Source organism: Schistocerca serialis, chromosome 5 (genome assembly GCF_023864345.2).
Source record: "Schistocerca serialis cubense isolate TAMUIC-IGC-003099 chromosome 5, iqSchSeri2.2, whole genome shotgun sequence".
NCBI classification, from domain to species: domain Eukaryota; kingdom Metazoa; phylum Arthropoda; class Insecta; order Orthoptera; family Acrididae; genus Schistocerca; species Schistocerca serialis.
In genome coordinates this window covers 631,702,464-631,730,041 of record NC_064642.1, presented here as the reverse complement: position 1 = coordinate 631,730,041, position 27,578 = coordinate 631,702,464, and the positions used below count along the sequence as shown (strand labels likewise).

General features: G+C 41.0%; 1 protein-coding gene across 1 annotated transcript in view; it reads right to left on the bottom strand.

Moving 5' to 3' along the window:
- Positions 1–27,578, bottom strand: part of LOC126481327 (nucleolar complex protein 3 homolog) — a 107,235-nt gene that overhangs the window by 51,950 nt on the left and 27,707 nt on the right. Inside the window, exons 2-5 of the mRNA XM_050104994.1 lie at positions 13,478–13,761; positions 3,468–3,640; positions 851–1,086; positions 589–745 (exon numbers count right to left, since the gene is read on the bottom strand). Of these exons, the coding sequence (XP_049960951.1) occupies positions 589–745; positions 851–1,086; positions 3,468–3,640; positions 13,478–13,761 (850 nt within the window). The remainder of the gene's footprint in view (positions 1–588; positions 746–850; positions 1,087–3,467; positions 3,641–13,477; positions 13,762–27,578) is intronic.

The following is a 27,578-nucleotide window of genomic DNA, read 5'->3' as shown; positions in this document are numbered from 1 at the left end:
AATGGTCATGTGTGTGTGTGTGTGTGTGTGTGTGAGTTGTGCTTGCGTGAATGTGTATGTGTGTTTTATCTACTTTAGAAGAAGGCCTTTTGGCTAGAAGCTCACATGTATAACAATTGCTTTGTTGCACCTGTCTGCGACTCAACATTTACTCTGTACGATGAAAGCTATCTATCTTTTTCATAATACTGTCATTATTAGAGCCTGGATATGCCATTATTTGATTTCATCAAATTGCATCGACACAAATGACTAACAGAATTAAAGAAAGTCAAAGATCAATGGAGTACAGAGTACTGAACGAAATATCCCATCAATATAGTTAATAAAAAGTCTCAACACAACATACTATTTTTCAAAACTTTCAGTCCATGTTTTCTGCTCCAACTACACCTTCTGTGTCCATTTTGTTAATTTTATTGCTGAACAATATATATAAATTAGACATAGAAATTGCAACATTTCAAAAATTAATCTAATTTAAAACAAAAAAAAAGTTTTTTTCCTGTAAGGCTCTTATCTCATAAATGATTACAATAACTTTACAACAAAAAGGAGACTTTAAAATTAAATAAAGGAGTTACACACATTTTACTCCTGCAGTTTCCTGGTGCTTAATTTGATATGCTGGTAGGAGGTCTTTAAAAACTTCCAGCAATGAAACACATGCCAGTTTGCAAACTGTAATACGTATTTCAGGAGTTCTTTCTTCCATAATTTCCAGCAACACCTTGAAATTTTTCACCTGGGCAACATACCACAAGTTAATTCAGTTAGACTTACTCCAACATTATGACTACACGAACATATAATTCAACACCAACAAGTTATAAATAAATACAATTAATACCTTTGTCTCTGGTGCCTCAAGGAGTCCACTAGAAAGGACACCAATCTGAAATTTACGTTTCTGAAGAAGCTGTTGCCTATGAAAAATTAACTGTGCTGTGCTGACTGGTACATTCGGATTCAACGAATCACCTTCTACGGTTTCATCAAGTACAATTTCACCATCACTCTCACTATCTGGTTCCACTGCCTTTCCTTCTTCAGGTATATTTTCTTTTTCATTATCTTCATCATTCACTACAATTAAAAAGATGTGACAAAACAATAATGATGTAGTGTAAACATATATTTTGTAAAAGCAGGGGAAACATGTGTACATAATACTTTCAGAAATGGCTGTAGCCATTAGTATAAGAGGAGTCACAATGCACTACGGATGCAGATTATGTTGGAAGTTCAAAACAAAGTTCACAGAAAACAAGCTGGCAGTCAGGTTTTCTCAGAGATGTTTTAAATATGGTGCTTTCAACTGAGGAACATATTTTTCTTGTTGAACACATTCTTCTACAAGGTGATAAATAATTTTCTGAAAAATTCTGAGAAAAATCTGTATCTCATTATAATGCAATTTATTGACTTACTGCTAAACTTGGAGAGACAGTCTCAATTTAGATGCCGAATGAACTGCAAGACCACCTAAATTAAACAAAGAGAAGTAGTTGCATATTTCTGACTCAACACAACAGAGACCTGTAACCTGTATGAAGTGACAGCAGTGTGAGAATATAAAAATGTGGATCATGAAAAGCGAATTTGTTACTGCAAATGGTTTACATCGTTTATTGAGAAGAATACGACTGATATTCTTGATGTCATCTTCTATACAGATGAGGCCTGGTCCCACTCTCTGGTCATGTTAAAACAAAATGTCACAAGTATGGTCCCATTGAGAATACTTGTGCTGTGCTTAAAATGCCATGGTGTGAGCAGGAAACTGGAGTGTGGGTACCAGTATCCAGATGGTACCTTATTTGACCTTTATTTTTTGAAGAGACTGTGAATAGTGAACATTATTGTTTAATGATCCACAATTTCACTACCCAGCTACAGGAAGACTAAATAAACTACTAATGATTTTAATAAGACTGCACTACTTCACGCGTAGCTAACAAAACTATGCATCTTCTTAGAGTGTCTTTTTGGGGAAAGTGTCATCTCAAAACCATATGGCCCCCTTGGTCACCAGACATTATTACCAGACTTTTTCTGTGGGGAGCAGCAAAATCTGTAGTGTGTCACCATCATTTAGCTATATGAATGAGGTGTCCTATACATCCTCCCACTACCACCTACCCCATTTCGATCACTAACATCACCGACCCCATCAAAGGCAGGGCTACCTGTGAGATCAGTCATTTGATTTACAAGCTAAGCTGCAGCCACTGTGCTGTGTTCTGTGTGGGCATCACAATCAACAAGCTGTCTGTCCACATGACTGGCCACTTACAAACTGGAACCAAGAAACAGCTGGACCAACCAGCTGCTGAGCACACTACCCAATGCAACATTCTTCATTTTAATGACTGATTCAGAGAGTGTGTCATGTGGATCATTCCTACCAACACCAGCTTTTCCGAACTGTGCAGGTTGGAACCATCCTTGCAATATATCTTATGTTCCCATAACCTTCCTGGCCTCAACCTCCGTTAGTCACTGTCCTTCACGCACCTGTCCCCTCCCTGTTCCCACTCTAGCACTATACAGCCCTCTATTCCACCAATGCACTTACAACCTGTTTACTGCTCCCCTTTTCTGCTGCCCCCACTTTCCCTCCATCTAACCTCCCATCCTAGCAGCCCTACCCTCTCTCCACCTTGTCCCTGTATGCTCCCACAAGCAGCACTCTACCCTCTCCCACCCCAACTCTACTATCCCTCCATCTCCCTGTTCCAGCCTCCTCCTTATCCTTCCCAACCTGACTGCTTCTCCCATCATGTGCAGTTACTCACAGTCTGGCCTTGACAGCCAGACATGTCATATATAGGGTAGTTGTGTTTACGTGTATATGTGTGTGTGTGTGTGTGTGTGTGTGTGTGTGTGTGTGTGTGTGTGTGTGTGTGTGTGTGTTAACATTGTCAAATTTCGAAGAAGGCATTTTTGGCTGAAGCTTACTTGTCTGACAGTGTTTTTGTTATGCCTATCTGTGACTCAACATACCTGCCATATGGTTAGTAGCAATCTATTGTTTCCTTAACATTGTCATCATTACACCCTGGATTTTCCATCGTTTAATAACTTTCTGCATATCATTTATGAAAGTGGTTTTTCTTTCATTACCCTCACTGGAAAGTTTACATTAATAATTTTAATAAAACAGCCAACTAAGGCAGTGGTGTGATCGACGAGAGGATACTGAAAACGATGTGCAGTGTGCATGCGCTGCAATTTAGGCAACTTGTTAGGCCAGTTTGATGTCATTTTCTGGCTTTATAGACTGCAAGTGTCATGTATCAAATTGTTTGTCTCAACTTTCCCTACATCACTGTGGTATGTTTTAAAAATTTATTGTTTATATCCTGTACGGTCTGTTATTCCAGATACTTAAAAAAAAAAAAAAAAGTAAGTAAGTAAGTATTTTAGATGCTTATGTTTGCTTGTGTTACATTTATTTAAATTACCTTCTTCTTCTTCCACAGTCCTGCACACAATTCCCTGCTTAGTTTTAATAGGCAACAGGTACTTTGTCTTCTTATTTCCTGGTTCTAGCAGTTCTTCCTCATATTTATCTTCTATCTCTCGTTCACCATCATCAGGAACCCTTTTCCTTTTATTCACATCCTTGTGACTGTCACTAGAACATAATTTACTTTTATTGGTTAACAATCAACAGTTGGTAAAAGAGCATGGAATAAAAAAGATTTTAATCTGCAGTGTTTCAATCTCTATGTAGTGGGCAAGTTGCCTCCACAGTACTAAGACAAAGAATACTTCAATGTTAAGATATACACACATTTTCCAGCAATTGCATCAGCTTGATTATTTTTCTTACAAAAGTTTGAAAGTAGGAGCATTACACTTTTTTAACCAGGAAAATGACACAGCACCTGGTTTCAACATTTTCTCTTGGGATTTACTGTGTGTGGACTGTAAGCAACTCAATAAATCAGAGTGACACAAAATGATAATATCAAGAATATAAAAGACAAATCCTATTTCTGTCAAAGTAAGGATCTGACAGAAGACATATAACACTACTATTCATGGTTCAGTTATTCAAACAGCCAAATAAGCAATTTAAGTCTACGGATTACATTAAAAATATAGGACCCAGCTTCAGCCTCGACAATAGTGGTAGCTCAATGTAGCATGGAGTTCATGAGGATATTACACATAAAACACTAACTTGAGAGATAGCAAACTCTTATTCAAAACTATTTGAAAGGGCACCACTGGCTAGATACCTACAATAATACTGCGAGAGAAGGGATCATACAAAGGTAGGAAGATGTTCCTGGAAGATCTGCACCTATAACTGCCTTTGGATATTGTGTCCCCAGAATGTATTAACAATGTTCCCACAGCTGAACTGGGAAGAAGAAGAAGAAGAAGAAGAAGAAGAAGAAAAAGAGGAAGAAGAAAAGGGCAAATGGAGGGGGGTTATCAATCTCTTGACAGAAAATCTTTTAATAAATTCGGACAATCAACAAAGGAATACTGTCTTCGAAACACTCATTGATGGAGACTTAGATGTTATCTTTGTTCAAGAACAGCACAAGGTAGCATTTGATCATTTACGCCATGGTTTCCCTAAACAGCACACCAAAGTGACCAGCGAGATGCCATAAAATTCTACAACTGACTTTATCATTATCACCTTGGTATCACCCAATCCTCAGACAATGAAGAATACAGCTCCTGCATGGGGGTGGAGTAACTGTGAACTTCACCAAGCGAGGTGGCGCAGTGGTTAGACACTGGACTCGCATTCGGAAGGATGACGGTTCAATCCCGTGTCCGGCCATCCTGATTTAGGTTTTCCGTGATTTCCCTAAATCGCTCCAGGCAAATGCCGGGATGGTTCCTTTGAAAGGGCACGGCTGACTTCCTTCCCAATCCTTCCCCAATCCAATGAGACCGATGACCTCGCTGTCTGGTCTCCTTCCCCAAAGAACCCAACCCAACCCAACTGTGAACTTCGTTATTGGTTAATGAGGCTCCAATCAGTTCCTCAGCATCCACCTGGTGGTGGTTCAAAAGTAGGTTTCTGAAGGAAATGGAAGGAACAATTCTATGTCAGGATCTCAGTAATGTGTCCTCAACTAAATACATTATCTTCCATAAAAACAAACCCTGGGATACATGGGTAGTTTCATAGGCTTGAGCTGTTTGCATTACTCCCATTAGAGATAGGACTGGTTCCTCAATTCATGTTTGCTCACTTATGCAACAGGGGTGACTCATTGTAACATTCCTGATAAGTGAATCTACGTAATTCTGCCCGCACAAATCCACACATCAAAAAAAGTTTTTCGTCACCCTGATTCCCACAACTCCTGAAGATAGATGTTAACTGTGGAGATTGTATCATAGGCACAGGCCCTTTGACTGATGTCACTAACTAAACACGCCAAAGATGTAGACAACCATGCATGAGCAGTGCCTATTAGACAGAGGGGGCCTGACAGCTGATCAGTTCCAGTCATCCCACCAGGAAGGAGGTACACGGCTCCTGTTGTCTGCAGTTCAACCATGCCTAGATGGTCAATACTGTCGTTTGATTGTGCCCGCATTGTTACTTTGTGCCAGGAAGAACTCTCAACAAGGGAAGTGTCCAGGCGTCTTGGAGTGAACCAAAGCGATGTTGTTTGGACATGGAGAAGATGTAGAGAGACAGGAACTGTTGATGACATGCCATGCTCGGGGTGCCCAAGGGCTACTACTGCAGTGGATGACTACTGGGATTATGGCTCAGAGGAACCCTGACAGCAACGCCACCATGTTGAATAATGCTTTTTGTGCAGCCACAGGAGGTCGTGTTACGACTCAAACTGTGCGCAATAGGCTGCACGGTGCACAACTTCATTCCCGATGTCCATGGCGAGGTCTTTCTTTGCAATCATGACACCATGGAGCATGGTACATATGGGTCCAAGAACATGTCGAATGGACCACTCAGGATTGGCATCACATTCTCTTCACCGATGAGTGTCGCATATGCCTTCAACCAGACAATCATCAGAGACATGTTTGGAGGCAACCCGATCAGGCTGAATGCCTTAGACATGTTGTCCAGCGATTGTAGCAAGGTAGAGGTTCCCTGCTCTTTTGTGGTGGCATTATGTGGGGCCAATGTACACCGCTGGTGGTCATGGAAGGCACCGTAACAGCTGTACGATAGGTGAATGCCATCTTCCGATCAATAGTGCAACCATATCGGCAGCATATTGGCGAGGCATTCACCTTCATGGATGACAATTCGTGCCCCCATTGTGTACATTTTATGAATGACTTCCTTCAGGATAACGACATAGCTCGACTAGAATGGCCAGCATGTTCTCCAGAAATGGACCCTATCAAACATGCCTGGGATAGACTGAAAAGGGCTGTTTATGGACGTGACCCACCAACCACTCTGAGGGATATACGCTGAATTGTCATTGAGGAGTGAGACAATCTGGACCAACAGTGCCTTGATGAACTTGTAGATAGCATGCCACGATGAATACAGGCATGCATCAATGTCAGAGGACGTGCTACTGGGTATTAGAGGTACCGGAGTGTACAGCAATCTGGACCACTACCTCTGAAAGTCCCGCCATATGGTGGTACAACATGCAATGTGTGGTTTTCATGAGCAATAAAAAGGGCGGAAATGATACTGATGTTTATCTCTATTCCAATTTTCTGTACAGGTTCCGGAACTATCGGAACCAATGTGATGATGCAAAACTTTTTTTGATGTTTGTATTAAATATTATGACTTTTATTGCTCACTTAGTATTTTATAGTGTTTTTAAGTGTATGGGATTTTGTTCTGTTAGATATCAGTCTTCATTTGTTTAGAAACAAGGTATTGATTGACAAAATAAATTTTCCACTTTGTAGCATATTCTGACTGAGAATTTACGGAGATGAAACAGCTAAGGCCGTCAGTCTCCTAGTCAACCCCATAGGACAGAACCAGTGTACCCATTCTGCATGCGTATGGAGTTAATTTTGTGTGCAAGTGTAAGAAAGTGTTTTAAATGTTTGGGTAGTGTGTGTCTGAGGTGGAACATGGGATTCAGCCTGGTATACACACAGTGAGATGTAGGAAACCGCATAAAAACAACAACAACCCCTCACAATTATCCAGGGTCGGTGTACCTCTCTGCCCTGGAAATGGTTGTGTTAAACACATGGCAAACTGGGCGGGTATTCTGCAGTGGAGTGACCACTGACATTAAACTTCCTGGCATGTTCAAACTGTGTGAGGGACTGTGACCCAAACCATTGCCTTTTGTGGGCAAATGCTCTACCAACTGAGCTACCTACATGTGACTAATAATCCATCTTCACAGATTTACTTCCACCAGTTTCTCATCTTTTACCTTCCAAATTTCACAGAAATTCTCCTGCATACGCTGCAGGACTAGCACATCTGAAAGAAAGGGTACTACAGAGACATGGCTTAGCCACAGCCTGTGGCATGGCTAGGTTAAAGAAAGGCAAAACTATGTTTACAGAATTTGTAGACTTTAGAGAAAGCTTTTAACAATGTTGATTGGAATAAACTCTTTAAAGTTCTGAAGGTTGCAGGGATAATACACAGGGAGCAAAAGTTTATACACAGTTTTTACAGAAATCAGACTGTTGTTATAAGAGTTGAATGACATGAAAGGGAAGCGGTAGTTGAGGAGGGAGAAAGACAGGACTGTAGCTTATCCCTGATGTTATTCAATCCGTAGACTTAGGAAGTAGTAAATGAAACTGCATAAAATTTTGGAGAAGAAATTAAAGTTGAGGAAGAAGAAAAAAAACTTCGAGGTTTGCTCATGACTTTGTAATTCTGTCAGAGACAGCAAAGGACTTACAACCAGGTGAACAGAATGGATAGAAAAGAGGTTACAAGATGAGCATCAACAAAAGTAAAACAAGAGCAATGGTACATAGTAAAATTAAATCACATGATGTTGAGGGAATTAGATTAGGAACAAACATTAAAAGTAGTTGATGAGTTATGCTCTTTGGGCAGTAAAATAACCGATTATGACTGAAGTAGAGAGGATATAAAATTCATACTGGCTATAGCATGAAAAGTATTTGTGTAACACAGGAGTTTGTTAACATTTATATTAATATATAAATCTCAAAAGTTCTTGACCGAATTACTTCAAATTTTTATTTGACACTTTAATAAATATTCAGATTGTCATAGGCCGTGTATTTTTTTAAACAACAATATAGATTATGAATGAAAACACACGATACTTGTGTGATATTCTACAAACCAGTTTTTGGCAGTCATGTTATTGTCAGGTACATAGATAATATGAAGCTATTAGATAAAACATGTGACACATTAAAGAATGAACTATATGACAAATTATAACAATTACTTTATTTGTGTTTTCTCTAGCCAGTATTTGATGAGTAGATTTTTTTTGCATCCAGTTGCATTGTTTAGGGTGTTACTTACAATATTTATTTATTTATTTTTTGCTGTCTTGCCTTGTTGGTGGCATGTTAAACTGCTAATTTCTTCTTTTGGTGTCACTCCTTACAGTTGCACACACATTTGAGATAATTTATCAGCAAAACACAACATTTCTGTTGGAATTTGACATCATAGCTATGTGGCGATCATTTATTTGGGAAGCGGGCATGCAATTTTAAGGTTTTACTGACACTGACATGTTTAATGTTTTGTTTTGTGTGTGTGTGTGTGTGTGTGTGTGTGTGTGTGTGTGTGTGTGTGTGTGTGTGTGTGATGCTGGGGGGGGGGGGGGGGCAGGGTTGGGGTTATGTATACAGTTCTTTTCTTCTACTACAGTAAATGACATTTTATTGCACAGTGGTGTGTATTCATTTAGCACTTTCTATCCTTACACTATTGATTTTTGGATGTGGTAATTCTCTTCTATTATTAAGTTTTGGGTAAAATTAGGTGGTTTTAATAATTTTAAAATCAGTTTGTATGTCCATTGGACGATCATTCTCTGCTATTAGGTGATCCGCAAATGCTGAGTGCGAACTCTTACTTTTTAATGCTCTGACATGTTCTACACATCTGGTTCTCAAATTCTTCCATGTTTGGCCCACATACACGGACTGACAGAAATTATGAATTAATTGGTATATACTACACTGGATGTATTTATTAGTGTTTGTGGTTTGTCTTCCAAGTTCTGTATTGTGTTGTCAGTTCAGTATACTGTGTTGAATCCTTGACTCTGTGCCTAGTCCACACCAGAACACTGTTGCGGGTCTTTATTGGACGGCTGCCCAGATCCAATGTCTTGCATCTGTTCAGGGACAGCCTCGGAACAAAAGTATCTTGTTCACACTACAAAGGGCAGCTTTGCTTAAAATGTTTCGGGAACTAACCTACATTGATCTCTCAGTTCCATTTTCACTTCTGATTATAAATCGGAAAAAAAAGGAAAATATGGTGGGTACAGAAGCTTTTCAGAGCAACCTATGAAATGTGTCAAGATCTCCTGGCTACATTAAAACTGAAAGATAGTGGTGGGTTTGTAAATTTTTTTTTTTTTTTTTTTTTTTTTTTTTTTTTTTTTTTTTTTTTTTTTAAAAAAAAGCTGGCACTCTGTGATTTTGAACACCTTCTATAAGTGGTTGGAATGCATGATCAGTAAACAAAATATGAAGTTTAGAAATCAGAAATGACTTTAGAGATTTCTGACAAAGGTCCAGTTGGTCGAAAGCTCACTTTCTAACAATCTTTTTGTTATGGCTATCTGCAACTCAGCATCTCCACTGTATGGTGATGTACCAACTATGCTCTTCATAATATTGTTAGAGATTATTGAGTATCATCTAAAGTTTCGGTGCCTTGGCAGGGTGAAATGCTTTGAAAAAATATATATGTGTACTCTACCTTTTCCTGATTCTTGTCCTGGATTTCTAAAAAAATAAATGTGATTTGAAGCTCACAACTACTACTAATTTTATATTATCTTACCTTATATTCTTCTACATTTGTTCTAAAAACTCCTCTTGATTGATTGGCACGTAGGAAAAACATGGGAGATTCATGTCCCAAAAGTGAACATTTTTTGGAGAAGTCCCACTCTTCCTGCTTCCTTTAAATTTCTCATGTTCCCTCCGAAACCGGTTTTTCAAAGTGAGAATTTTTTCCCATTTCCACTACTGAAATGCCAAAATTTTCTGACAAACGTTTTAACACTTGCCCTCATTTGTTGTGGTTTCTATATTCGATATGTGTCATATTCCACAAGCAGTTGTTCATTTGATTGGTCTTCAATTAGCCTCAAAGTACTTTCAGCCACCCACATATTGGAAAATATATAATACAACCACATCAGATGACAAAAATAACACTGACATTATATGCCAGCCTTAACCAAACTCACTCCTGACCATGTCCACACTAGCAGAGTTGCACAATATTATTTCAGACAATCTCTTTCCATGGGATTCAAGTCTTGAGTCTCTTTAGACATGCAAAACACTCTGCGGACATGTGAACATGTTGTGGGTCGATTCGCAGGTTCAGACTCAATTCAGCTGTGCAACACTGAGTCCTGGTATGGTCTAGGTGTAGGCTTCAGTGTATTGCCCATCCTGTGTATAAATTTATTGTCGTATCACAGCCATTTTCCTGTGCAGTGTACTTTATTGTGTTTAGTTCCTTATGTAGTCATGATTGTTCTTGGGTGTTACATTTGATTTGTGTAGTAAGTATCTGAAACTGGCTTGTTTAAGTGTTATGGGTAATTGGACTAATTTTGGATAATTGTGTTGATGATGGTGGTGTCCTGTATATTGTGAACTACTTCATAAAACTGTGTCTTGCATCAGTCGGAATTCCTCTCCAGCTTTTATTAGGAAGGATGGAAAGAATGATGAGCCACAACATCCATAATATATTATATCCACACCAAGCCAGGTATTTTTCCCACAGCTCTTCAACAAATTGTAGAACATGATCACCAAATTCCAAAAACATGACTTAATATAAAATTTAACAATTTGGCTTATAATATAATTTACAGCTTTGTAATTATAAGTGTAAATAACGTGTCATCTGTAGCACAACAGCTGAAATCATACAGACATATAAAGGATATTAAAGTTTGCAAGCTTTCGGAGCCAGTGGCTCCTTCTTCTGACAGTAGGGTTGAAGGGGAAGGAACAGAGATGAAGGGAAAGACTGGTGAGGTTTACGAAAAGGGGTACAATTAAGAAAATCACCCAAAGCCCTGGGTAAGGGGAGACTTACTGGAGGGAATGAGGAGGAAAGGCAGGTTACTGGGGACTAAACCATATGAGATTTGAAAACCTAAGAGCTTAAAGGTGGAAGATAAGAGTACTATACAAGACAGAAATTGCTGCTAAAACAATGTGCATGAGTTAATTTGAGCCAAAAGCTAAGTGATACAATACAGAAATTGCTGCTAAAACACTGTGCAAGAGTTAATAAGAGCCAAAAGCTAAGTGATAGTAATGCTGATGTAAAAGACATAACAGTGTTTACATAACAGAGGTATATGATGTGTGTCATTTCACAGGTGGCTTTCCATTTGATAGTGTATGTTTTGCCAGTTACAGGGCTGGTATAGGAGGGTGCATAGGATAAGTCTAATAAAGCAGACAGTCAGAGGGGTAGGAGCCATAAGGTAGGGAGATGGGTGCAGATGGGGCACAAGGATACTGCAAAGACTGGGAGGGTAACAAAAATCTATTCCAGGTGGCATGGGCACAATGCTGGACAGAATGAACCTTGTCTCAGGGCATGATTTTAGTAAATCATAATATTGTCAAAGTAGCTAATTAATCAATTCAAGGTCACAATAATGCTGAGTGACAACTGGTGTACATCTGTTGTTTTCTGGAGGGATCAGCAGTACCGGGATTGGATGTGATGGCCCAGGAAATCTGCTTTTGAACTAAGCAGATGAGGTAACTAAGTTCAGTGAAGGCTGAGGTGAGAAATCTGATGCATTGTTGTAAAGAGTTTGCATCTGAACAAATATGTTTGCCATGAATGCCGAGGCTGTATGGGATGGAATGTTTCACATGGAAAGGATGGCAACTGTCAGACCTAAGTACAGTTGTTTGTTAGTTGGATGGTTTAACACAAACAGATGTGTGTAGCTGACCTTTCGAGAGGATGAGATAAATGTCAAGGAAAGTGGCACAAGATTTGGAATAGGATTATGTGAATTTCAATTGCAAGAATGTACTCAGACATCCCAAGAACCCTTTGACAACACCAGATCACCAGTTCTTATGGTAGATTCCTAAGTTTGACACTGAGACTGTACCTGCCCAATGCATTTGTCCACAGCATTCAGATCCTCCCACACAACATTTCAGTAGCTGTGAAGTCAACCCCTCCCCAAAAGTAACCCCCCTCCCCTTTTCTTCTTTTGAGGACCCAATCCACTTTATTTCCTTTATTAAACATTTACTATTAATATTATGATTATATAATTTCTTTTCCATCATTGTTTATAATCATATTTACTTCTTATTCTACACCTTCCATATCACCTTTGAGCAGACATGTCAACCCCTTGACTTTTCCTTCTCTATATTTCATGTTCTTCATTAGACCTTATTATTCCCTCTTCAGTATGGTATTGCACATCCTGCAGGCTTATCACGTCCCTCAACATTCCTTCGAACCTTCCTCAAAGTTTTCCTCTATTTTCCCTCTGATGAAGGACAGAGTGTTTCTTTAAGTAAGAATTTCTACTGTCTCATGTGTGTTCCAATAAGATGTATGGAAAATTGCACTTTTTGAAGATGAGTATTAGTCAGCCCATTTGTCTCTCCATTAATTAAAAGAAAAAAAAATAGAAATGAGATTTTTTCCACTCTATAACACTTTATGTTTCTCCATCTTAATTTTCTGAGAAATTTGCAACAAACATATTGCTGTCCCCCAACCGTCACACAATTATTACCCTGTGCAATAAATATATGATTCTGGAACTCACTTTTAGAATGTTTGGAAATTCGAGCAATTAAAAAGGAAGGCTGGGTTAAAGACCCGTCAGCATCGAGGTCGTTAGAGATGGAGCACACCCTCAGATTGTGTCAAGGATGGCGAAGGAAATCAGCTGCATCCTTTCAAAGGAACCATCCTAGCATCTGCCTGTAGTAATTTAGGGAAATCACAGAAAACTTAAATCCGAATGGCGGATGCACGTTTGGACCATTGTCCTCCCGAACGTGAGTACAGTGTGGTAACCACTGCACCAACTTGCTTGGTCTGAATTGGTTAGAGCTGTCACACGACTTACTAAATAAAAGCTTATTGTAATTTAGTTTTCAGTTCTGTAATATTAATTTTTTATTACAAATTACAGGAATGTGGTTCTCAGTAAATTGGTACTCTGCAGGGTTTTAACTGTGCAAGAATGTTCTACCATAAACAGTTATACACCATGAGCTGGTGTCATCATCACATATGTCACTTACCAATAAGAAAATTACTTACTTTCTGTAGCGAATTTTATTTAGGAGGGAGTAACTCCGGGAAGAAACGGCATTTTTCAAGAAATCAATGTCATCCTCATCAACCATATCTAGGATCCCCAAATCATGATCACTCTCCTCTTCTCCTTCATGGGTGCCATGGTGGGGAGGATTCTGAGGTCCACCAAACAGTGGTTTGGGCGTAGCTTTCTTATTTCTTTTATGTTTCAGTTTTCCTTGACGTGCTAATTTTGTGCGTTTCTGGTTACTTCTCTTTAGTTTACTAATGCGTACTTTACCCTTTTTCTGAAACAAATTTTAGAAATAAAAATAAAAACAAAACTAAATTTCTAACAGAAGCATTTCTTTCATATAACCAAATTGTCTTCATATTGTGGACACTTGCACAATTTTACAATGAAGGTTCATTCTGGTTTTTTGTGTGTGTGTGTGTGTGTGTGTGTGTGTGTGTGTGTGTGTTTATTTTGGATGCTCAACAGCAATATCATTACCTACATTGCTACAAAAGCCCAAGCCAAATTTGATTAAAACAAATAACACTAAAACAGTGTAAAACAAAAATCACTCACCTTTATGTACCAGTCATTTCCACACACGTAGATTGAAAAATTGTCAACCAAGCCAAAATTAAACATGTACTGTTAAAAATCCTGATTAGTGAACAGAATAAATGCTAAAATAATAACTCTGGGCCACCTTACACAAACTGTGGATCTTGTTGATGTAGGGGGGCTTGCACGTCTCAATGATACAGATAGCCATACCATAGCTGCAACCACAATGAACGGGTATCTGTTGAGAGACCAGACAAATGTATGGTTCCTGAACAGGCACAGTAGCCATATCCATAGTTGCACGTGCAACTGTCTGGATGATTATCTGATCTGCCCTTGTAACTTTCGCTGATGGCCTTCTTGCAGTAGCTGTGAGTGGTTGAAAGCATGGGGACAGTACAGCCATTCATTTCTCCTGAGGGCATGCAGCTCTAGAGAATCTTTACACAATGACTGCATCCTCCCGGGTAAAACATTCCTGGAGTAAAATAGTCCTACTTTCAGATCTCCATGTGGGGACTAGTCAGGTGGAAGTAGTAACCATAAAAAACAAAACTGACAGTCTACAGGTCAGAGTGTGGAATGTCAGATTCCTTAATAGAGTAGATGGTTTAGAGAATTTAAGATGGGAAATGGACAGGTTGAAGTAAGATCTAGTGGGAACTACTGAAGTGTTATGGTAGGAAGAACGGGACTTCTGGTCAGGTAATGTTTAGTTGTTTGGAGTGATAACTGACAAAACAGCAAGGTCATCAGTCACTCGATCAAGATACAAGTCATCTGGAGTTAATGATGTAAAACAGAAATTTGCTTGGATTATGAGAGTACGTAAAAATAGTAACATTGAAGTAATAAAAGTAGTATTGATGCCCGAGCTGAGAAATCCTGACAACACAATTATGATTTAAAACAGTTAAGGAGTAAAGAGCACCTTATAGATAGGATATCTGTAACAGTAAAAGTGAGAAGGCTAAATATGTAACCAACATCAGTTGGGCCAACTATAGTGAGAGAAACAATCAGGTCAGTAAGTGGATGGATGGGGGTGGGTGAGTGTCCCTTGAGGCTCCCATAACAGTCCCACCCTCAATCTGTTACAGTCAGGATGGGAACAGCACCCAGCATCTTCTAGGAAGCATAAAACTTTTTCAGCTGTTGTTTTGTCAACCGCTTACATTAAGGCTAAGGAATTATTAAAGTCTTGTCTTCACTGAAAACTTAAAACAGGCTCCCACAGGAGATGCCCCAAATATCGTTGAAGATCCTAAGTGGACGGAGCCTTTGACTAACATTCAGATGTTGGATCATCTGATTATGAATTGAATCAAAGCTAAAGGGTGTACTGAGTGATGAGTCAAGAGCCCGAAATAGCTCCCAGTCAGTGACTATGGTTACTTAAGTTAATAAATCAATCCAGAAGGCTAGATGAGTATTTCTGATACAAAGAGAAGATAAGCAATTAGCATCCCACTTAGGCAATGAATTGATATCAATCAGTTCCAGTACAAAGAACATAGAGGAACCACGAGCAAAGTTTAAACAGATTGTAAATCGTGTTCTTGAAAAGTATTAGCTTGACTGGCATTAGCAAACTATATGGAAGCTCTGCTACTGGTTATTTTGACCAATGATATTTATTTTACTTGTTAAATTAATTCAGTACAGTGTCTTAACATGTCACTACTGTCTTACACTTATTCTATCAATGTGTTCATTTAATTTTTTTTGTAGAAACTATACTTAAAGAAAACAGGATTGAAGTACATAATTATTCACTGAAGTTAAACTTTGACAAACTTACAAATGCATATAAACACATAATTATAAAATAACTTTGAAACTTCCTAGCAGATTAAAACTGTGTGCCAGACCGAGACTCGAACTCGGGACCTTTGCCTTTGGCGGGCAAGTGCTCTACCATCTGAGCTACCCAAGTACGACTCATGCCCCGTCCTCACAGCTTTACTTCTGCCAGTACCTTGTCTCCTACCTTTCTCCTCTTTTAATCTGCTAGGAATGACAGGTGAGGTATGAGCGGCGGCAACTTGAAATTAAATGTCTGTTTGTGTCTGTGTATGTGCGGATGGATATGTGCATGTGTGCGAGTGTATACCTGTCCTTTTTTTCCCCTAAGGTAAGTCTTTCCGCTCCCGGGATTGGAATGACTCCTTACCCTCTCCTTTAAAACCCACATCCCTTTGTCTTTCCCTCTCCTTCCCTCTTTCCTGACGAAGCAACCGTTGGTTGCGAAAGCTAGAATTTCGTGTGTATGTTTGTGTGTCTATCGACCTGCCTGCACTTTCGTTCGGTAAGTCACATCATCTGTGTTTTTATATATATATATATATATATCCGTATCTATCAACATGCCAGCGCTTTCGTTTGCTAAGTTACATCATCTTTGTTGAAGAAGTACGAAATATAACCCCCCTAAATTAAAACATATACTATTTAATGAATGTTAAATAACACTTACTGATTGGCTAGTACAGTCCTTATAGTGTTAAAAGATGGAAAAGGCCCAACATGATTTAACAATGAAATTCTAAAAATGCTGAGGAAGCAGGCCAGGATTTAGTGTGTGTGTGTGTGTGTGTGTGTGTGTGTGTGTGTGTGTGTGTGTGCAAACCAGGGTATCTGTCCTGGTCAGCAATTTCAGAGGGCACCAAATTCATATTCCTGAAGAAAAAAAACCTCGTTTCACAAAGTGTTTAGCATCCACTGCACATTGGTCTATTGATTGATCATATGACTTTTAAACATATTCTAAGTTGATATATGAAAGAACCATTAGTTGATTTTTGAATGAGTGCAGAGTGTATGTGATGTCTCTGCCAGGGGAATCCTCGTCGCATCTAGAAATAAAAACCTTTCCTGCGGACAAAAGGGGATGGTCATATATGAGCTGAGACAAATAAGCCCGAACAGGTGAATGCCAATCGCTGTTTGTTTATGTGGTTGATTGGGTGTGCGAATGATAAACATTGTTATAATTATTAGCAAAATTTATAGATTCAGATGATCAGAGTGGAAATACATGACTAACAGGAATAGCAGGTAACAATGATTACATATTATCTTCTCGGTGTATTCAAGAAAATGAAATTTTGACAGAAAATTTTTGCCAAATTGCTACACTACTAAGGACCAGTTGCACACGCCCCGGTTATCAGCCACTGCTATTTTCAGAATAGCATGGAAGACACGTTGTACAAACAGGTAATAATGCCTAACCAGAGAACAAACATGGGATAACTAAACCAGCGATTCTGGCAGGGTTAGCGAATTTAACTTGAGAATAAATTTTGATAATGGCAGGACTAGGTACATATTAGTGACAACAAGACTGTTTGTTAGTATGAGGAAGGATAAGAAACAGTGACATCACACAAATTATATGGAAGAATATGATGATTCCAAAATTTATATAATAATTTCATACTACTACTACTACTACTACTACTAGTTTTCGATCTCATGCTTGAAAAACTGGAGCGTATGAATGAAATGTGAAACTATGTCCTAACATAAAACTTTTTGCTTGTATTTAGGCCTAATAGGTGTTTCATATTGGCACATCGTGAATTACATTGGTGTCCAAAATCAAAGCAACAAACCGCTATTTCCCTGTCTTCTAACTCGTGGTACGATGATACAAACTGTGAAAAGATGTTCGGACAATTGTGTTCTGCACATAAGGTGGCCTTCCGGTCAATGGACAGGCACGCCTATATAATCACTGTATTGTATTTTGTATTGTTTTGTTTTGTTTTAGGGCACAAAAACATTGGGGTCATATGTGCCCAAGTCAAAACTATAGAACATGAAGACAGAGGAGTTACTACATGTCAGCCCCCAGCCCCAATCAACGTAAGAAAAGACAGCTAAAAACAGGGACGTGGAGAACAGTCTATAAAATACACCACAGTGAGACAGGGGTCCAGATCTAAAAATTAAATGGCCTTCACCACAGTGCTACGATGAATAAAAAGTAAAATGTGGTCGACAGGCCATGCTTCGTTTGCTAAAATGGCTGATAACTCAAGACAGCAAACGTTAATGGTTAAAAAATGGGCATTCCATCAGGAAATGGCGGAAATTTAAAACTTGGGAACAATGTGCACAAAGTGGTGGGAGAGTACCGTTTAACAAATGGCGACGGCTAAAAAGGCAGTGCTCAATATACAACCCAGTTAAAATGACCTCCTCTGGGCAGCAGGGCTGAGAGGAGATTGTCAAAGCCGCTGGGAGAGGCTTAATAATCTGGAGCTTGTTTCCATGAAGGGAGAACCAATGGCGATGCCAAAGTGACACCACCTCCTGACAGACGGCAACACAGAGCTTATCGGTGGCAATGTAGGGACCAGTGGGCTTATGTATGAGGACTGCAGCCTTGGCAGCAGTGTTAGCAGCCTCGTTTCCTCTCAGACTGACATGATCAGGAAATGACCAGGAACACATATAAACAACAACACAGTGGCTACATGAAGAGTGAGCATGTGACAGTTTTCCTGGACCCATTGCACTAAGGGATGGGCAGTGTATAGCGCGCAGAGACTTTGGATAGGACCAAGAGAATCTGAGCAGAGGACACAATTGAAAACTGTGTGTGTCACTGGATGTACTCCGTGGCCTGATACAAGACGAAGAGCTCTGCTGTAAATACTGAGCAGTGTGTCAGAATCCGATACCAAAAAACGTCGGTGCCAATGATGAAGGCATACCCGACACCAGGGTCAGCCTGAGAGCCATCTGTATATTCAAAGGCACTATCGTGAAGTTCCATGGCAAGGTCGTGAAATTGAAGGGCGATAGAGTGAGGCTGGAGTAGTGTCCTTAGGAAGCTAATGAAGGCCAGGGTGAGCACGGGCCGCCACATGGAGCCAAGGTGGTGAAGGGTTCACACCTACAGGGCAGTTTGCAGGTTGTGTGAAGTTAAGCCGCCGGAGCAAGTGCCAAAAGCGAATTCCAGAGGGTAACAGAGAAGAGGGATGTGCCCCATACTGGTGATCAAAGAAGTCATCCAAGGAGGAGGCATAGGATGGGTGGCCACGCACGGCAGGCAAACAGCCTGCATATCTGCTGAGAAGAAAGTCATGGCAGTAGGACAGCGGTAGTTTGGCAGCTTCGGCATACAGACTTTCAACGGGGCTAGTGTAAAAGGCGCCAGTGGCCAAATGGATGCCATGATGGTGGATAGTGTTGAGACTGCGTAAGAGGGACTGACATGCAGATGTACAAACAAAGCACCCATACTCTAGTTTCGAACAGACAAGGGACCAGTACAATGGAGGAAGGTGGCCCAATCCACTCCCCCAGGAACTACAACTGAGGACGAGGAGGACATTTAGGGCCAGATACAGTGGGCTGCCAGGTAAGAGACAAGGGAGGACCAAGAGCATTTCCTATCAAACATGAGCCCCATGAATTTTGTAATTTCAATAAACGGAAGAACAACAGGCCCAGGAATTGATACAAACAGTTTTGTCAGTGGAAAAATGAAAGCCACTGTCGATGCTCCATGAGTGAAGACATTGCGCAATGAGATAGGTCCATGGAGAACTGCAATAGATGGCAAAATTGTCAACAAAAAGGGAGCAAGATATGCCTGGCGGGAGACAGGACATTATAGGGTTAATGGCGATAGCAAAGAGGACAACACTCAGGATGGAACCCTGAGGCACATAGTTTTCCTGGATAAAGTGTTTGACAAGGCAGAACCCACATGCACCTTGAAAACTTCGTATTTTAAAAATTTTTCAAGGAAACGGGGCAGGTGGCCATGGAAGCCCAACGTGTAGAGAGTATGGAGGATACCAGTTCTCCATAAGGCGTCGTAGGTCTTCTCCAAATCGGAAAACACGACCACAGTCTGGGATTTCTACAAAAAATCATTCAGGACATGAGTGGAGAAAATGACTAGATGGTCAAAATCCATACTTTGAAGTGGATAGTAAATGGCGAGACTTGAACCACACACCACACACCTCGCAAATGCAGCTGGTGAGAGAGATGGGGCGGTAGCTAGAAGGAAGGTGTTTGTCTTTACCGGCCTTAGGTATGGGTATGTCAGTGGCTTCATGCCAGCATCTGGGAAATGTGCCCTCTGCCCAGATGTGGTTGTATGTATTAATCAGAAAGTGCTTGCCCACTAGAGAAAGATATCAGAAAGTGCTTGCCCACTAGAGAAAGGTGCTGCAACATCTGAATGTGAACAGCGTCTAGCCCTAGGTTGGAGGATTTGGATGAACGGAGAGCATGATCTAGCTCCCTCATATTAAAGGTGGCATTGTAGCACTCACGATTCTGAGAAGAGAATGTAATCGCCCAAGCCTCCTCCACTCATTTCCGATGGAAGAAGGCAGGGTGATAGTGGGAAGAGCTCGACATTTCCACAATATGGCGGCCCACAGTGTTCGAGGTAGCAATAGGGTCCACAATGACATCGTTTACTACTGTCAGGCCGGAAACTGGGGACGGATCTTAGTTCCAGAGAGCCGTTGGAGGTTGCCCCACACAACAGAGGAAGGGTGGAACTGTTAAAAGAACTAGTGAATCAAATCCAGCTAGCTTTTTTCCTATCCCGAAGCATGAGACAACACTGTGCATGCATCTGTTTATAATGAATGCAGTTTGCCATCGTTGGATGACGATTAAAACATGGAGTGCATGTCTCTGCATGTGAATTGTGTCACGGCATACCTCAGCCTACTAAGGGATTGGGACATGGCATGGCAAAGAGGAAATGCGAGGAATCGAACATTCTGCAGCGGGAAGGATAACATTTGTAAGATATTCCACCTGGTCATCACAACTGGGGAAATCTTGTTCTTTGAAGGTCGCCACGATGGAGTAAGGCCACCAGTCAGCCTTAGTAAGCTGCCATTTGGGCATGCGCGCAGGTGGGGTAGGAGTCAGCAAATGGGTAGCACATGGGAAATGGTCACTCAAGTAAGTGAAGAAAGAACGGACCACTTGAGATGATGAGCAAGCTGGGCACTGCAGAAGGAGAGGTCCAAATGGGAATAGGTGTGCGAGGAGTCAGAAAGGACTGTGGGTGCTCCTGTGTTAAGGCAGAAGAGGTTTAAGTTGATTAAGAAGGTCAGCCAACAGTGAATCTCTCTGACAGGTTCTGGTAGAACCCCAAAGGAGATGGTGCGCATTAAAGTTACCATCCATAGGATGGAGTAAATCTGCCTTGTTGACATCGAATGACAGAGGGATATAAATGGTACAAAGGGAAAACGCTAGGTGAGAAAAGAAAAGGTGAACTGTAACAGCTTGAAGACAGGTAGTCAGAGAAAGGGATTGACTATGAACATCACCCAATATAAGCAGCATGACTTCCTCCCATGAGATGGAATGCCGGCCTGAGGGGGAAGGTCAAAAAAGACCAGGAAGAAATACAAAAAAGCTCAAAGCGGTCGTGAGGATGCAATTTGTTTCCTGAAGGCAGAATACAAGGGGAAACTGCAATTCTAAAACTAGCCATAAATATTCTTTGTTGGCTCAGAGGTTGCGAGCATTCTATTAAAGGAAAGTCATAATGAGGAATAAATGAAGGGGTGTCACCTCGGTGGCTGCTGAGTGCCAGCCTGTGAAGACTCGCTGTTACAAGGCACAGAGGCACGAGGATCCTTCTTCACAAGGTCCTCAGAAGCATCGACTTTCTTGTGCTGTCTGTCTCCAGAGTCCAACGTAGAAAAACAGTTGGTGGTTTGCACCAGTGGCATGAAGGCCGGCCAGGCGAAGGTATCCGGCGACACTGTCGAGAAGGATCTTCGAGGCAGCGAAGGAGAAGACCGTTTGCTATTGTTGGACTTCTTCGAGCCTTTCCGAATAGCAGAGGAAGACTCAGGTGTTGGTTAGCTGGAGGGGCATAGGAAGTCTTATCGGGAGTACTCCTTCTGTCCTTTTCAACCTGCCGGTTGTGTAACTGGTGACTTTGCACCTAGAGGTCAGAGTTTGATGGCTTGTTGCACAGCTGAAGATTGGATGGCAATGCTACCTTGACACGGCACGATTTCACAACCTCAGAGCTGAATTTGAGGTCGTATGTCTGCATGGCCATGTCCTTCATGGAGCGATATGTAGTAAGAACAGTACTATAAGTGCCAGACGGTAGAACACAGGGTTTGCAACAAGCCAATAACTTGTGAGCGACTGGGTAAGGAACTTTTTCTTTTACCCAGATCTCCTGGCCAGCCTGCTCATCGAGATACACAGGACAATCTTGAGAGGAGACGGGATTGCCACCATTGCAGTTGATATAGCGGGAAGAGGAGGCGGACATCCACCCTCGTGTGCATCCCTACTGCAGGTTACACATTTGGTCAGGTGTCGACAAGATATTCAAGTGTGGTTGAAACAGTGACAGTAGCAGCAGCGCATCGGGGTAGGAATGTACGGTCTGATTTTTATAATTTCATAGCCTTCTTTGATCTTGGACAGAATCACAACTATATCAGAGGTGAGAAAAAGAGGTGATTGGATTTTGGTATTGGTCAGAACGTCAAGCAGCATAGTGTAAATAACACCACGGGAAGATTTCACAGTTCTATGGCCATCAACACCAACAGGGTAGCAGTGGAGAAGCAAAGCATCAAGTGGTTGTTGTGCTTGAGAATCAGAAGTAGTCTCTAAACGAGAGTAGGATTTCACAGGGCCAGCAATTGCATCAACATCTTTCTGGATAATAAATGGAAGGACTGACCGTCTTCACCGCATGAAACCACAAGGAACCATGGTGCAGCTGGAAAGGTCTTTGAATGGTTAACCCCATTCCATTTACGTTTTGTATAAGTTGATTGTGAAGATGATTGACTCACTGCGGGGAGAAAATCCCCCATGATTGACAGTGTCTTCGATGGTGCGCTCCTTCCAACTGGGGGCCCCCTCCATAAGGGGATGTACCCACCATAGGTGATTGTTCACGCCTTGGGTCACACCTCCCAAACACCGGACAGAGGGACCAATTGGGAATTTGGGAAGGTAGCAGCTCATGTAATCAATCCTCCCTGGGTTTGGGAAGTACCAGGGGGGATGTGCAAACCCTACCTGACAACCAGGGGCTGGGAATTAAGCGTTACCCAGTCACCTGTTATGTGTCAGATGTCTGGACCGGCATTCAGAAGTGCACAGGGAGGAAAAAGAAAAAGAGGAACTTCAAATGCCATAGCAGAGGGAGGATAGGAGAAGGTAAGCAAAGAAAAGAAAAAGAAATGAAAAACAGTGGTGAGACTGTTCATATGTCAGCAATGGATAATACAGAACGTTCTCAACAACACCCCAGACACTTTCCCCAAGGAAGGAGGAAAGGAACAGCAGGAGAATAAACATGCAGCATGGAAGAGGAAAGATGCCGCAAAGGCTGGGGCCCCCGTGGTAGCCAAGCACAAACCCACCACAGAGTGGCGAGCCCCTGGGGGACATAATCACTGTGTACACAGTCTCAGATGGGGTGGTATGACACAAAGAAGATGTCTACCAGACTCTTTGGGGTGGAAGTCCATAAGAAGAATGGAAGGAGGAAAGTCACAAACTGATGTGGCCCGTTGGCTTAATGTGAATCGGTCTACTGTTTCTGGACGTGTTGACAATTTATAGATGGTTCAAATGGCTCTGAGCATTATGGAGCTTAACATCTGGGGTCATCAGTCCCCTAGAACTTAGAACTACTTAAAACTAACTAACGTAAGGACATCACACACATCCAGCCCGAGGCAGGATTCGAACCTGCGAGCGTAGCACTCGCGTGGTTCCGGACTGAAGCGCCTAGAACCTCTCGGCCGACGAACAATTTAGAGAGATCAAAACAGTATCCTGAAGACCAGTCCAGGGCGGCCATGTGTGATATCAGAAAGAGAAGAGTGTTATTTGGCTGTAAGGGCATGAAGGTACCACCTTAGTGGTGCAGGTGCACATCAACTGGAATTTGCCCTCGCAGCTTCCATTGGACATGTTGTATCAAGACAAATTGTGACAGAAGGCTTCGGCAGAGTGGCCTGTATTGTTGGAGACCTGCTGTATGTGTACCTGTGATGCATTTTCAAAGAAGGGGACATCTGGAGTGGAGTCATCAATTGGACATCGAACAGGGAGCCAATGTTCTTTTCACAGATGAGTCCGGATTTGATCTGGAGGGTGTCTCTTCAAGCATTCACATCTGTAAGGTATGCAGAACACGATTTTGGGACCCAAGCATTGTGGAAAGAGACCGATATTGAGGAGGGTCCCTAATGCTGTGGGCAAGGATTATGTTGACCACTCAAACACCTCTTTATGAAATTGTACGGGTGAATCGACAAGGGTTAACTGCTGTCACATATCGTGACAAGATCTTGGGATCTCATGTGCAGTTGTTGCAAGGTGGTGAGGACCCAGACTTTGTACTGATGGATGATAGTGCTCAACCTCATGCAGAACAGGTGGTTGATGTTTTCTTGGGAAAGGGAAAATGTACACATGGTGTGGCCAGCCTGCTCTCTTGATTTGAATCCCATATAGCATGTCTGGGATGCACTAGGGAGACAGATTGCATCACTCCAAAACTTGCGAGCAGCTCTGCAGGAAGAAAGGGGATTACTACCTCAATATGAGATTGCTGAGATCATTACAGGATGCACCGTTGTTGTCAGGCCTGTATTGCTGCCAGGGATGGTCACACGCCATAGTGAGCACATTAACCAGCTGTCAGAATGTGTGCGCAAATCCATTAAGTTGGAAAAAACTAAGAACATTTTTGTTTACCATTTTGCATATATAAGTTGTTTACATTCTGTATTCTTTTCAGTTGTTTCTACTTTACTAGCACCTTTTTATATTGCTTTGTGACAAAATAAATGCAACCTTGCAAAATTTCCATTTGTTGCTTTAATTTTGGACACTAGTGTGTATTCTGTCATGTTATTTATGTAAATGAGGTAGAAAAAAATGGCCATTTGTGCCAAACAGTCTCACTTATTTGGCATGTGTTAAAATTGCTGCAGTATTAGAAAGACCTATTTCATTTTATGCAGCAGACAATGACAAAATAGATGTAATCAAATCGAGAAATCACACCAGTCTTGGGTACTATTCGTATTAACAGTTTTTTTCAGTATCAGACAATGACATTTTGATTTTTCATGTAGCAAAATACTTTGATGAACTTTGAGGAGGTTATTGATTCTTTCGCAGAAATGTAAGCACACTGAAAGCTGTAGCAAGATTAGAGGGCAAAATGTGCTGGGACTTAAGAATTGAAGAAATGTGTACTGTCTTGCTTGTCTCTTTTCTTTTACTGCTTTTATGTTTGCTATATTTAATTTTATGTCACATAAAAGAGAAAGCTATTGGCTAATAGGCAATAAGGAGTGAAAAATTTTCTGAAGAGTTCTTATTCTCCTGGTCACAAATAACCCCACCCAGTATAATTGTGAGGGTTTTTTTTTTTTTAAGGTGGGGGGGTCTAGGATGTCAAACCGGCTGACTGGGAGCAGGAGAGGCACAACAGAACATTTTAATTTCCACTGTCCTGAATATATGTTTGATAGCTTCCATTACAAAATGTACATGTCTGAACTCCACAGAGGAATATACAGTGACATGCTATACAAGAATGCTGTGTGAAGAGGCATAGCACTGAACTTTTGGCATACTTAAGACCATATAACATGTCTTACCCTTCCTTGAACGTATAAGTATTAGGCCTATGTATCAAACTCTTCAGAAAGATGAGCACTACAAAATGACATTTTTGAAAAACTGATTTTTAAAAAAATATTTGATGTCCTATATCAAGTTTTTGCCCATGTTCAGAAATGTTGTAGATCTGTGGCTGTGAGGAAGCAAAGGCTGTTGCACTCTCGATGCAAAAGAAAATGTGCTACTGACGACAGGCAAAAGTTAGAAGAAATTTATGCAGATGTAAAAAGATCAATGCACAAAACACACAACTACCAACGCCATATCTTTACAAAAAATCTTGCTGAGAACCCGAGAAAATTATGATTGTACATAAAATTGCTAAGCGGATCTAAGATTTCTATCCAGTCACTCGTTGACTAGTGGAAGGGAAATGGGCAGATTACACATGTCTAGATTTCCAAAAAGTATCTGACACAGTGCCAGACTACAGACTGTTAATGAAGGTATGAGTATAAGGAATAGGTTTTCAGATATGTAAATGGCCTGAAGACATTTTATATAACAGAACCCAGTACTTCATCTTCGACAGCAAGTGTTCATCAGAGATGAGGGTATTGTCAGGAGTGCCCCAGGGAAGTGTTATAGAAGTGCTTTATTTTCTATGTACATAAATGATCTGGCTGTTTGCTGATGACGCTGTGGTGTGCAGGAGGGTATTGTCGCTGAGTGAATGTAACAGGATACAAGATGACTTGCACAAAATTTCTAGCTGCTGTAATGAATGCTAGCTCTAAATGTAGAAAAATGTAAGTTAATGCAGAGGAGTAGGAAAAACAAATCCATAATGCTCAAATCCAGCATAAGTCATGAGCTGCTGGACATAGTCACATCGATTAAATATCTAGGTGTAAGTAGGTAATCTGATTCGATCTGACAGTCAGTTGAGTATTCAATCGACTGCTACAACTGTAGGGACTGACAAAGAATGTGTAACGTAAATTTTACACAATCAATATAACACAAGAAAAGAGTGTGCAAAACTTACACCAAAAATTCTCAACTCGTGAAAATGTTTGTACAGACATACCACATACACTTGAAAAAATCCGAATTTCTTGGAAAGAGTGATAAGAAATGACAAATCTTGTTTCCCCCCCTTATGATCCAGAAACTAATTTGGTGTAGCAGCGGGTGGTGTATCCTGCACCAGTTGTTCCACAATCATTGACTAAATGTTTTCACTAGGCGAGAAATTGGGAGAACAGGGAGGCCAAGGCAGCAATGCAAACTGATGAGCAACAAAGAAGTCTTGAACATTGCGTGCTACATATCCTGTTGCTATAAGGCCATCAGCAAGCTCTGAAGGTATGGGAGGACAGCAGGCTCCAATACTTCAGAGATGGGTAATGCTGTCTGGTTAGTGTGCCTGCAATGCATACTCGGGAGGGAGGGGAGGGAAGTGGTGGGGGAATGAAATCCATTACCACCCCAAACCATAATACTGGATGCAGGACCAGTATGATGAGGCATAAGGCAACAGCTCAATAGTCTCTCACCATGGTGTCTCCAGACTCTAATCTGACCATCATGCTGGTACAGGCAGAATCAGGATTCATCAGTAAAAATGATGTCTTTCCATTTGGTTGCCCAAGTCTATCATTCATCGCACCAATGGGCACCTTGCAGACAGTCCTCTCTGCTGCAAACAATGTCGAATGGTAGGCCTGTGCAATGCTTGTTGTGCAACAGACCATATTTGTTGTGATATGGTTTGTTATGTGGCAAGGTGATCCATCACTGCCAGGCACACAGTATGCCTGTCATCAAGATTAGCAGTGCAACAAGGTGGGTGCAGTCAGTTCTGTTGATCCATTGTTCCCTCCTGCAACCAGAGATTACAGACCAGCATCACATTGCTTG